This window comes from Muntiacus reevesi, chromosome 1, assembly GCF_963930625.1.
Source record: "Muntiacus reevesi chromosome 1, mMunRee1.1, whole genome shotgun sequence".
NCBI classification, from domain to species: Eukaryota; Metazoa; Chordata; class Mammalia; order Artiodactyla; family Cervidae; genus Muntiacus; species Muntiacus reevesi.
Window position 1 is genome coordinate 222,731,456 of NC_089249.1, and position 13,515 is coordinate 222,744,970.

Consider the following 13,515-nt stretch of genomic DNA (forward strand, 5'->3'; position numbering starts at 1 on the left):
CTGTGATATGCATGTATGTTCAGTCACTCAGTCGTGTTCGACTCTGCCACGCCATGGACTGTAACTGTCCAGGCTTTCTGTCCATGGGATTCTCCAGGCAAGAATACTGGAGTGGGTTGCTGTGCCCTTCTTCAGGGGATCTTCATGACCCAGGGATCGAACCCACGTCTGTTATCTGCCACGTTGACAGGCAGGTTCTTTACTACTAGCACCACCATAGGAGAGACAGGTAAGTAGTACTCAGGAAATTTTTTTTTAAATGATAGGTTGTCTATTTGCAGAAAGGCTGATCTTGACACCTGTACTTCTTGAAGGGCTCTCCCAGCATGTTCCTGGCACGTGGAGCTTAGAGTTCATAGGAAATCTCATGAGATCCCAGACTGTGCTGTATAGATACAGGGCATAGCTGCCTGGAACTGCTCTGGGAGTTGGAAAGGGCTGTTGAGGCACAAAGTAAGTTTACCTAAGTAAAACGGTTCTATTTAATTATTGTGTCAGATTTGGACCAAGGCAGTGTGGTGCCGGAGCTCTCATTCCTACTCATTTCACTCAATTAGAAGAATTAGGGGTCCAGGGAGGCTAGGGAGATCAAAGCTAGCTAGAGTGTAAAGTATGGAGAAATGATCTATAGTCTTGACTCCTGTTGTTTTAAGATTTTATGACTTGGGATACATTTACCTATAATACCTTTTTTTGGACTCAGTTTCCTCTTCTATATGGTAGAAGTAAGATAGGGTGCTTATGAAGATTAAATAAGATAGTGCACATAAGCAGTTTATTACTTTAGTAATAATGTAGAAGTAGGAGAAGGGTTTCCTAGCCTGAGGGGTAAATGGACTCTGGGAAGAACTTTGTCTTTTAGAATTTTTTGGGTGTCACGGGTGAACTTGATCTTAGTTTGAGAGAAATCTGCCCCTGGAGAGGGAGGCAGCGTGTGAATATGAGAGTGAAGGGAACACAGGCAAGGTTCCAGAGTGAAACATGGGGAGAAGCATAGAGGCCATGATTACAAAGGCATCAGCTCTCAAGTATAACTGACTTTCTAAGCTTAAGCACAGTGTTTTAAAGTATTTATACCTTTAAGCAGGTATCAATTCTGCTTTCTAAAATAAGTGTCATATAGGTGAAACCAGCAGGCAGTATATGAATTGATTTGGAAGAAGGTGTTCAGAAGTGGGAATGAAGTTCCTTGTCAGAAATTGAGTCTTTAAAAAAAAAAAAAAAATTGATTCCTTGGAAACTAGTTCTAGAAAAATAACTTTCCACATATTTACAATAAGATAAGAGTTGTTTTCAGGGCTTGTAGACTACTCTCTAGGCGAAGTTATGAGCTGTTTATAAAACACAAAGAACATTTAATTGATGTATTAATATGATAGCATATTATTTTATATTGGAATTTTGAACACCAGACTTGAAGAATTAGAGGATAGAGAGACTGATTAGTCCACCTGTCTCTAGTATTTTAGACAGATCGTCATATCAGGCTTGTGCTTCAGCATCTCAGTGACAGAATTCCCATTATTCTAAGAAGCAGTGCATTCCATGGGCAGTTTTACTCAATAGAAAGGTCAAAATCATAGACTCATTGTGTGCAGTTAATAAACAGGGCTTTTGGGCTGAGACTCAGAAATCTTGTCTGCTCTGGTTTTGGATGTAATGTTGCAGTAAGGTTTAATGCTTAAATGTTTGTTTTATCTTTTAGGGCTTGCATTTCTTTTGGACCTAAGAATCGCTCAATTGGAGCAGCAGCTAAAAGCCAGGTAGAGTTCTGTTTTTTTTTCATACTTATTTCTGTGGTTGGGCCATCCTTCCCATGCAGCAGCTCTTTCAGTGCCCATTATGTGTGGAGCACTGGGGGCCTCTGTGTGTACAACTGAGAGACAAACCTATTCTCATGTACTTGAGTGAGAAGCTAAGAGCTTTTTGTAATAGTTTGAACAGTGGTCTGTTTAATGCAAACTACCAGGATGTATTTTACCTAGATATTGTTAAAGCAAGGTTTTACTTGTTCCTGAGTTGTTAAAAAATTTTTTCCCCTGAGTATTTAATCCATAAAGTCTGTCTTGTTGGGTTTTCATCTTACTCATATTTAGGGTCAGTGTTGTCTCTAGATTTGACCTTGTTCATCAAGGTTCTCAAGGAAGGAAAGCATACTTGGAGAAGCACACTTGCCATTAGTTTACTTTTAAACCAGGAACCGGACTTTTTTGCCTGTCTCTCAGTAACCAGAGCAGCAGAACCTGAAGAGTTGTATTTTTCTCAGTGCCTGAAGTTGCTATAAAATTAAGGAGTTGCATGTTAGATGTTTCTATAGTTCATTCTGGAGCAGCATAATAGAATGAATAACTGTCTTTTTCTGGACCAGTCTGGGCATAAGATTTTTAAGCCCCCCCCCCCCAATGGTGCTTGATCAATTGATTTTTAATTAAATTGGGTGTTTTATAAATTGCAGAAAGTTCAAGATGTTTTAGGAGACAGCAGGTAGCAAATACAGAGCTGTGTTGGTTTTAAACTTGCTTTCATTATTGAGAATAGTTGTTATACTAAACTGGCTGCCTAGTTCTAGGTTGACATAGTTATTGTGATATTGAATTTCTTGGCAGCTTACTGAAGCAGAGCCTGACTTTGGAGGCCTCATATTGTTTTACAAAAGAACTTCTGTTTGTGCCTTTTGACATACTGGATTCAGAGGAGCTCTGTTATTTTTCCTTGGGACTTGTTGCACTCACTTCTGCGTTGGGAAGAAGAGCCCATAAGTCTTGAGCAGAAATTCATTTTCAGTTTTTGAATATCTTTGCCAGCATTTTTTTCATAAATTACAGTAGTTTTTGTTAGAGATAAATTAGGAAACGCAGGTGTACAAGTATAAGGTGTTTAGAAGTTAGCATACTACCATTGTCCAGAAATCACTGTTACTGTCTTAATATGTAATCTTTTATATTATAAGCATATAAATGTTTTTCTCCCCCACTCTAAGAAAGTGACATCATGTTCTCCAGACTTATAAAATAATTTATCCATTGTATGGATAGACTGTAATTTATTTACTCATATTCCCTGTTGTTGACCCTCTCGGCTCTTACCAGTTTCCTATTTTGATAAGTAATACTGTGTCAGTTTATTTACATTTATCTTTAACAGATGCTTAGTGTCATCTGTTTTTATGGTAAGTTTCATTCACTAGAATAACTGAATGAATATATACTGTTGGATTGACTCCTGGAAAGTTTGAATCACAAACTACAGGTAATTTTAAAAGATAAAAACTATTTAATGTAAATGTTCATTAGAAGTTGAATAACAGGAAATATTTTTACAAGGGTAATGATCTGTCTTACTGAGGAAGTAAGACAAACTGGGCTGTGGTCCTAGCCTGCCACTGTGTGACCGTATCGGTCCATCCCTCCTCACTTCAGAAGGCATCTTTATAAAGGTTTAGTGCTGAAGGAAACAAAACTAGGAAGGAAAGTTTGGCATGAAAAGGATTCTAATTTAATCTTGAAAGTTTTGAATCTCCCCCTCCCCCCCATTTAATTGCTGTTATAGTAGTCTTTCTACTCTTTGACTCTGATATCCTTTCTCTTAGGTAATTTCCAATGCAAAGAACACAGTCCAAGGATTTAAAAGATTCCATGGCCGAGCATTCTCTGATCCATTTGTGGAGGCAGAAAAATCCAAACTTGCATATGATATTGTGCAGTTGCCCACTGGGTTAACAGGTATAAAGGTAAGGTTCTGAAGATAATGCCTTATGATTGAAAAACAGTATTTTATGTTATCAGATCAGTGTATAGAAGTGAGTAGCCATTCCCTTCTCCAGGGGATCTTCCCAACCCAGGGGTCGAACCCAGGTCTCCCATATTGCAAGCCGATTCTTTACCAGCTGAGCCACAAGGGAAGTCCGATAATACTAAAGTGGATAGCCTATCCCTTCGCCAGCAGATCTTCCTCATCCATAAATTGAACCGGAATCTCCTGCATTGCAGGCGGATTCTTTACCAATTGAGCTATCAGGGAAGCCCTTGAGAATGTTACCAGATCAATGTATATCATACCATTCTAGTTTTAACTTGTAATGAAAATTGTTACAAATGCTTTGGGAAGTCTTGTTGGTGAAGACCATTTGGCTTTTTTTTTTTTTTTTTAAATGATCTGGCTTTTATTTGGGAGCCATAGGTGGCACTGTTAATAGGGGTTGGACAGATAGGTGGTGATGATATGAAGTTAACTTCTTGTCTTGTTTTCTAATGCCCAGTAGTCTTTCTGGTATGATTTTAGTGAGTGATTACGGGAGGAACAAGAAAAGAAGTCAACACTTTATAAAGTCACTCCCAGATATGTAGTCATACTCTCAACAGTAGGATTGGAAAACAGTGTTGTTCTTTTGGAGAAAAGGGAGTTTAGTCTTTGCTATCTCTGGAATATCTAGCAGAATCTCTTTGTGAAGCATAAAGTGAGCTGATCATTCAAAAAGATGAGAGGCTGAGCAATGGGTATGGTGAGCAATGGGTATGGTGAACACATCTGTCTCTTGCGCTCAGGTGGTAAGAGGAATCCAGAAGTATGTTTGAGCTTTCCAGGCAACCGAGCTTAGAGAGAGGAGATTTGATTTTTGAGACACCCCTTTTGGAGAAGTAAGGATCATGGGAACAGGTTCAAGTCCAAGAGATGTTGAAAATCATGGGAAAAAGATCGTCAGTTTTGCAGTTGTAGCTGAGAATTCAGTTGAATTTGAAAGTAAAGAATTCTGATAACTGAAAAATGATCACTGGGTTTACTTAGGGTATTTTCAGCAGTAATTTTAAAACAGTTTTAATGGGCCTAATGATGGGTAAGAAGTGCAGAGGAGGAAGAAAAGGAAACAGAGGTGAGGAAATGAGGATTGCTTAATAGTTAAGAAAGAAATAGGATGGGTATTGGCAGATTTAATCAGAAGAGCCAAAGGAGGAAGAGACTAGGGAGAACACCTGTGGATCCAAGTATGAGGCTGGAGGAATTTTGGAATATTTACATGAGAAAAGAAGAGGTAGCTTTGAAAGGCTCACCGGGAGGATATATATTTTCCTGTCTGTATCAGGAAGGTGAGAAACTGTTCTAAACCAGAATAAATGATGGTTGGGTTTGGGAGGGAGAAGGTGAGAAGATGGTGGTCAAGTTGGAGCAGGAGCTAAAAGTACAGAGTTGACATTTTTTGGTCTGTATTGTAGTTGGGAAGTATGGACATGTGAAATAGGACCTTAGGCAGTCTTTTCAGCATTTACAGTTTGTAACTCTTGTCAGAATTTCATACCTTTATGCAGGGTGTACGATATCTTGAAGGTGTCAACAATTATTTATTTTGTCAGGTCTGCCCTTGATGTTGGGGCTAAGACAGTGAATAGTCAGTCATTTCAGTTGTGTCCTAACTGTTTGTGGCCCCATGGACTGTAGCACGCCAGGCTTTCCCTGGAGCTTGCTGAAACTCATGTCCATCGAGTCAACAATGAAGAGATCTGACAAAAACTATTGCCTTAGATTGGATCGTAATTGAGGTGATGATTATAAAGTCAACACAGTGAGCAAAGTAAAATATACATAATATGTCAGATGATAAAATAGTTTCCACCACCAGGCCCTTTAATGGAGGGGCAGTGTGGGTTATGGTGAGTTACACACTAGTTCGCTTCTCCCAGGTAGTTGTCTCAAGTTTTGTTGGTGGTCAGAACATACCATTGACATAGTGGTCCTCATGGATGCAGATGAAAGGAGCAGTGACCCTACAAGAGACTGACTCAGACTTCCTGTGAGTGTCCAGGAGTCTCTGGAGGAGGTGTGAGTCGGCGGTGGCTTGCTGCAGGGTTGGGGACACTTGAGTGTGGCAGTGTGTGCATGGGACCTTTTGAAGGAGGTCACCATTACCTAGTATTGAATTACTTCCACCACAGTATGGTCTCAGGTCAAACAATAGGGAGGGAACACAGCCCTGCTCATCAACAGAAAATTGGATTAAAGATTTACTGACCATGGGCCCAACCATCAGAGCAAGACCCAGTTTTCCCCATAGTCAGTGTCTCCCATCAGAAGCTTCCATAAGCCTCTTATCCTTTCCTGTCAGAGGGCAGACAGAATGAAAACCACAATCACAGAAAACTAATCAAACTGATCACATGGACCACAGCCTTGTCTGTCTCAGTGAAACAATAAGCCATGCTGTGTAGGGCCGCCCAAGACAGACGGGTCATGGTGGAGAGTTCTGACAAAATGTGGTCCACTGGAGAAGGGAATGGCAAACCACTTAAGTATTCTTGCCTTGAGAACCCCAAGACAAAAAGATATGACACTGAAAGATGAACTCCCCAGGTCAATAGGTGCTCAATATGCTACTGGAAAAGAGTTGAGAAATAACTCCAGAAAGAATGAAGAGATGGAGCCAAAACAAAAACAATGCTCAGTTGTGGATATTAATGGTGATGAAAGTAAAGTCCGATGCTGTAAAGAACAATGCCAGCAAGGTAATGCTCAAAATTCTCCAAGCTAGACTTCAACAGTACGTGAGCTGAGAACTTCCAAATGTTCAAACTAGGTTTTGAAAAGGCAGAGGAACCAGAGATCAAATTGCCAACATCCCTTGAATCACAGAAAAAGCAAGAGAGTTCCAGAAAAACATTTACTACTTTATTGACTATGCCAAAGCCTTTGACTGTGTGCATCACAGCAAACTGTGAAAAATTCTTCAAGAGATGGGAATACCAGACTACCTACCTGCCTCCTGAGAAATCTGTGTGCAGGTCAAGAAACAACAGTCAGAACCGGACATGAAACAACAGACTGGTTCCACATCAGGAAAGGAGTATGTCAAGGCTGTATATTGTCACCATGCTTATTTAACTTCTTTGCAGAGTAAGTACATCATGTGAAATGCTGGGCTGGATGAAGCATAAGCTGGAATCAAGATTGCTGGGAGAAGTATCAGTAACCTCAGATATGCAGATAACGCCATCCTTATGGCAGAAAATAAAGCAGAACTAAATAGCCTCTTGATGAAATTGAAAGAGGAGAGTGGAAAAGTTGGCTTAAAACTCAACATTCAGAAAACTTAAGATCATGGCATCCAGTCCCATCACTTCATGACAAATAGATGGGGAAACAGTGGAAACAGTGACAGACTTTATTTTTTTGGACTCCAGAATCACTGCAGATGGTGTCTGCAGCCATCAAATTAAAAGATGCTTGCTCCTTGGAAGAAAAGCTATGACCAACCTAGACAGCATATTAAAAACCAGAGACTTGACTTTACCAACAAAGGTCTGTCTAGTCAAAGCTGTGGTATTTCCAGTAGTCATCCATATATGGATATAAGAGTTGGACCGTAAAGAAAGCTGAGTGAAGAATTGATGCTTTTGAACTGCAGTGTTGCAGAAGACTCTTGAAAGTCCCTTGAACTGCAGGGATATGAAACCAGTCAATCCTAAAAGAAATCAGTCTTGAATATTCATTGGAAGGACTGATGCTGAAGCTGAAACTCTAATACTTTGATGTGAAGAACTGACTCATTTGAAAAGACCCTGATACTGGGAAAGATTGACGGCAGGAGGAGAAACGGATGACAGAGGATGAGATGGTTGGATGGCATCACTGACTTGATGGATATGAGTTTGAGCAGCTCTGGGAGTTGGTGATGGATAGGAAAGTCTGGCATGCTGCAGTCCATGGGGTTGCAAAGAGTCAGACATGACTGAGCTTCTGAATTGAACTGAATCTCATCTCCAGGTATCCTGGTTGGTAAGCACGTTAACAAGCTAAAAGTGACCTTTGAATTATTTTTTGCTTCCAAAACTAGCTTTCTTAATTTCCTCTTGAGATAATGTTCCACTGATGATTTAGAAATTATTCATTTTAGGTTTTTAGGACATGAAGAAATACAGTTAAGTTTAGATCCTTTTATTTTTTATTGCAGGTGAAATATATGGAGGAGGAACGTAGTTTTACCACGGAGCAGGTGACTGCCATGCTTTTATCCAAACTGAAGGAGACAGCAGAAAGTGTTCTTAAGAAGCCTGTTGTGGACTGTGTTGTTTCGGTAAGTTTCATCCCTGCACATTATTAGGGTCTATGAAGAAGCAGAAAGAAGAAAGCTGTTAATTGAAAATAAAATTGCTTTTTGTCTTAGGTGGCAATCATTATTATAAGAACTTTTCAGACTGGTTCTGATATTCTTGAATAATTTTTTTCCTTCCCTAGTTTTTGCTCTTGCTTCTATTACTCTGTCTGTTTAAAGGCTTCTCTCTGACTAAGCCTGTTGCTTCCTGGATTCCTGGTAGCACCCTGCATAGTGCCTGGCACATGGTAGCCTCTTGTTTGTTGAATTAGTTGAATGCTCTCAATAAGAAATGTTTTTTCTCTATTCCTGTCTCTTTGCTGTTTTTATATCCAGCACTAAAGGCAAGACAGCAGTAGACTTCACCTTGAAATTTCCACTTGCTTATTTAGATGGAAGCCTGGCTGTATATAGCTTTGTGCTTGTAGTATGGTGGCGTCCTTAGTGACTGTTGAAATTTAGGTGGTTGAATTTGCTTTTCCAGTGAATCTCCTCATTCTGCAGTTGTTACCTGATATTTTAGCTCGTTGGTTTCTTTTGTCTTTCAAATTTTTATTAAAAAATTTTTTTTTGATGTATAGCTGATATAAAGTGTGTATTTTCTCCTGTATAGCAAAGTGACTTGGTAATGCATTTATATATGTATACATGTAATGTGTTAGTCGCTAAGTTGTATCTGACTCATTTGCTATCCCATGGACTGTAGCCTGCCAGGCTCCTCTGTCCATGGAATTCTCCAGGCAGGAAGACTGGAGTGGGCTGTTGTTCCCTTCTTTAGGGGATCTTCCCCACCCAGGGATGGAACCCACGTCTTTTGCATTGCAGGCAGATTCTTTATCATCTGAACCACCAGAGAAGCCGTGTGTGTGCGTGTGTGCGTGTGCGTGCGTGTGTGTTGCTTTCCATTATGATTTGTGATAGGATGTTAAACATAGTTCCCTGTGCTGCACAATAGAACTTTGTTGTTTATTGGCCTGTTTTGTCTTAATTTTGGTGCACTGATTGGCAAAGCAGGTGGGCTTATTTCACCCCATAGTCTTTGTCTGGTGGAGTTCTTGTTTCTTGGCTATCTAGTAAAATCATACTGACTTTTGTCAGGAAGAATTGGATTATGGCCCATAATCCACATTTGGAGGATGCAAAGAAGAAAGCTACTTCCTTTGAAGAGCTCAAATTCAATACAGGCACTGTGTTTCTTAGATGGTTTCTGCTTTCCCCCAAATCTCTAGTGGACTTTCAGATTTCAGTGGACATTTTCCCCACCTACTGTCCTAACTTTGATTCTGAATTTTGCCCTGTATTTCAGTTCAGTCGCTCAGTTGTGTCCAACTCTTTGCGACCCCTTGCACGGCAGCACACCAGGTCTCTCTATCACCAACTCCCGGAGTCTACCCAAACCCATGTCCATTGAGTCGGTGATGCCATCCAACCATCTCATCCTCTCTTGTCCCCTTCTCTTCCTGCCCTCAATCTTTGCCAGCATCAGGGTCTTTTCAAATGAGTCAGCTTTTCGCATCAGGTGGCCAAAGTTTTGCAGTTTCAGCTTCAACATCAGTCCTACCAGTGAACACCCAGGACTGATCTCCTTTAGGATGGACAGGTTGGATCTCCTTGCAGTCCAAGGGACTCTCAAGAGTCTTCTCCAACATCAAGTTCAAAAGCATCAATTCTTCGGCACTCAGCTTTCTTTATAGTCCAACTCTCACATCCATACATGACCACTGGAAAAACCATAGCCTTGACTAGATGGACCTTTGTTGACAAAGTAATGTCTCTGCTTTTCAATATGCTGTCCAGGTTGGTCATAACTTTCCTTCCAAGGAGTAAGCATCTTTTAATTTCATGACTGCAATCACCATCTGCAGTGATTTTGGAGCCCAGAAAAATAAAGTCATCCACTGTTTCCCCATCTATTTGCTATGAAGTGATGGAACCCGATGCCATGATCTTAATTTTCTGAATGTTGAGCTTTAAGCAAACTTTTTCACTCTCTTCTTTCACTTTCATTGAGAGGCTCTTTAGTTCTTCACTTTTTGCCATAAGGGTGGTGTCATCTGCATATCTGAGGTTATTGATATTTCTCCCGGCAGTCTTGATTCCAATTTGTGCCACCTCCAGCCCAGCGTTTCTCATGATGTACTCTGCATATAAGTTAAATAAGCAGGGTGACAAAATTTGCTCTGTATAGAGGTAAATTTTATCTAAAATGGCAAGACTGCCTGAGCTGCTTTTCCAGCTTTTGGGATCAAGTTAAAAGGTAATGGATTAAGTTATGTGTTGTGGGTTCTGGAGAAATTTGGTGATTTGCTTGGAGAGTTTACAAGACTCAGAATAAAACCATATTCATGGCTAAGATTTATTGTAGTGAAAGGATGCAAAGAAGAATCAGTAAAGGGAAATGGTATGTGGAGAACATCTGGAGGAAACCAGCTAAAAGCTTCCAAGAGTCCCCATCCATGGGCGTTGGACCAGAAGTGCTTAATTTCTCCAATAACAAGTTGTAACAACACATGTGAAATGTTATATACCAGGGGAGTTCTGCCTGAGGCTCAGAGTCCAGGATTTCTGTTGGAAGTCATTCACAAAGGCATGCTATACCTTGGATGTACCAAAATGTGAGAATTCCGGAAGGAAATTTAAGTATAAAAACATAAACTACGTTGTACAAACAGTTTAATCACAGTGAGCCACTTTATAATTTAGGGAAGTTTTTCTGTCGCTTTAGGGAACTACTTGTCACTCAGGTTCCTGGATTCAGGGAAGGGCCGACCTTGCCGTTGGGTCTGTCTGAGGACAGTGGTCTGTGGACTCTGTATGAACTCTTCCGTGCAGTTTCTGCTCCAGCCGTTGGTGCTCTGGTGGTATCCGACTGCTACGTAAATAGGGCCTGGGTGTATTTTGCTCTGTTTGTAAATTGATTATTGTTAAATATAAGTTTTATATTTTGGGAAAGGTAATAATACCCCTCAAGTTTGAATCAAATCACATGTATAAAAGGGTGTATGGGAAGCTTTAGCACCTCTGCTACCTAGTAAGTAGATTTTCCTTCGCAGAGATTACTAGTTCTACCATTTTGTTACAGATCTTTCCAGAGGTTTTTATGTACCCAAGTAAGTACAAGTCTGTCTGTATTTTTATTTTTCTTTTAAGAAATTTTGGACGGCTTCTTATTTGTTTCATAGCATTAGAGAGGTGCTTCGTTCCATGTAGTGGAGGAGAATGTTGCAGTTTATGCATGTGCCATAATCTATTAATATTTAACTATAGTCTCTTTTTTGGGGGGTTTCCCTGGTGGCTCAGCTGGTAATGAATCCTCCTGCACCAGAGGAGACCCTGGTTTGATTCCTGGGTCGGGAAGATCCCCTGGAGAAGGGATAGGCTGCCTACTCCAGTATTCATGGGCTTCCCTGGTAGTTCAGACGATAAAGAATCTGCCTGCAATGCAGGAGACCTGGCTTTGATTTCTGCGTTGGGAAGATCCCCTGGAGGAAGGCATGGCTACCCACTCCAGTATTCTTGCCTGGAGAATCCCATGGACAGAGGAGGCTGGTGGGCTACAGTCCATGGGGTTGAAAAGTCGGATACAACTGAGCAACTAAATACGCAACACAGCATGGTCTCTGTTTTGGACATCTCGGTTACTTCCAGATTTTGTCTTTTTAATTGCAAAGAATACTACAGTGAGTAAAAGTTGGACAAATACATTTTGCTCTTACATGGTAAGTTTGTAGGTTATAGGCTAACTTCCTAGAAGTGCAATTGCTGGGACTGAGGATACATATGTTTTAAATTTTAACAACTATTGTGTAATTGCCCTTTAGAGAATTTGTACTAATTTATATTTATGTCAGCAGTGCATAAGAGGACTTGTTTGACCACAGCCTCATCAGCTCAGCTTATTGGCGTGTCAGATAATTCTGACCAGTGAATAATGGTAGCAAAGTATGTGCGATTTTAATATTTTACTTTTTAGGTAAACTTGAATGTTTTAGAATTTATGAACCATTTTGTATTTCACTTTTTGTGAAATATTCCTATCCTTTCCTCATTTTATTTTGAATTTATGGCCTTCAGTTTTTTAGAAAACATTTTTTAAAAATGTTTTTCTTTTACTTTTCTCCACTGCATTTTTAAAACTTTTTATGTTTTTAAAAATTGTTTATTTTTGGCTGTGTTAGGTCTTTGTTGCCACACAGGCTTTTCTCTAGTTGCTGCAAGGGGGGGCCGCTCTCTACTTGTAGTGTGTGGGCTCCTCATTGTGGTTTCCTCTTCTGTTACAGAGCATGTGCTCTAGGGCATGTGGGCTTCAGTAGTTGCAACTCCAGGGCTCTAGAGCACAGGCTGAATAGCTGTGGCCCACAGGCTTAGTTGCTCCGTGGCATGTGTGACCTCCCGGAATAGGCATCGAACCTGCGTCTCCTGTGTTGGCAATCGGATTCTTTATTACTGAGCTACCAGGGAAGCGTGGTCTTCATTTTGATTTGTAGTTCTTTGTATATTAGAGAGATTAGCTCTTTGCTATTTTATGATGTGAGTTGCAAATATTTTTCTTCATTAGGGTGTTAGAATTTTATAATGAATCAAATGTTTCAGTTCCACTCCCCCTTTTCCTTCCCTAGCAAAACATTCTCTTTATCTTAGCAAATGTTCTCATTTGGCACCTGATTGACATCAACCAAAGACATCAGTCCAACAGACGTGGATGTGATCACTTGTAAACTTAACATTTGTAGGTCTCAGTCTCTATGAGCATTAGAACACCTGCTCCTCCTTCTGATCCCTTGTGTGCGAGCTCAGTCATGTCCGACTCTAGCCTGCCAGGCCGCTATGTCCGTGGAATTTTCCAGGCAAGAATACTAGAGTGGGTTGCAGTTTCCTCCTTCAGAGGACCTTCCTGACCCAGGGATCAAACCTGCATCTCTTGTGTTGGCAGGCGGATACTTTACCACTACGCCACCTGGAAAGCCCCTCTTCTTGTCCCTTTGTTGTTCAGTCACTAAGTTGTGTCTGACTCTTTGCACGCCCATGACTGCAGCACACCAGGCTTCCCTGTCCTCCACCATCTCCTGCAGCTTGCTCAAACTCAAGTCCATTGAGTCAGTGACACCATCCAACCATCTCATCCTCCGTCACTGCCTTCTGCTCCTGCCCTCAATCTTTCCTAGCATCAGGATCTTTTCCAGTGGGTGGGCTTTTCCCACTAGGTGGCCATAGTATTGGAGCTTCAGCATCAGTCCTTCCAATGAATATTCAGGGTTGACTTCCTTTACGATTGACTGGTTTGATCTCCTTGCTGTCCAGGGGACCCTGAAGAGTCTTCTCCAGTACCATGGTTGGAAAGCATCAATTCTTCAGCGCTCAGCCTTCTTTATAGTTCAGCTCTCACATCCGTACATGACTACTGGAAAAACCATAGCTTTGACTCTATGGACCTT

The 13,515-nt window shown here is 40.7% G+C and overlaps 1 protein-coding gene across 1 annotated transcript in view; it reads left to right on the forward strand.

The window, feature by feature from the left end:
* The window catches only part of HSPA4 (heat shock protein family A (Hsp70) member 4), a 49,408-nt gene that overhangs the window by 8,091 nt on the left and 27,802 nt on the right, over positions 1-13,515 (forward strand). The window contains exons 2-4 of the mRNA XM_065918550.1: positions 1,706-1,763; positions 3,590-3,730; positions 7,940-8,062. Of these exons, the coding sequence (XP_065774622.1) occupies positions 1,706-1,763; positions 3,590-3,730; positions 7,940-8,062 (322 nt within the window). The remainder of the gene's footprint in view (positions 1-1,705; positions 1,764-3,589; positions 3,731-7,939; positions 8,063-13,515) is intronic.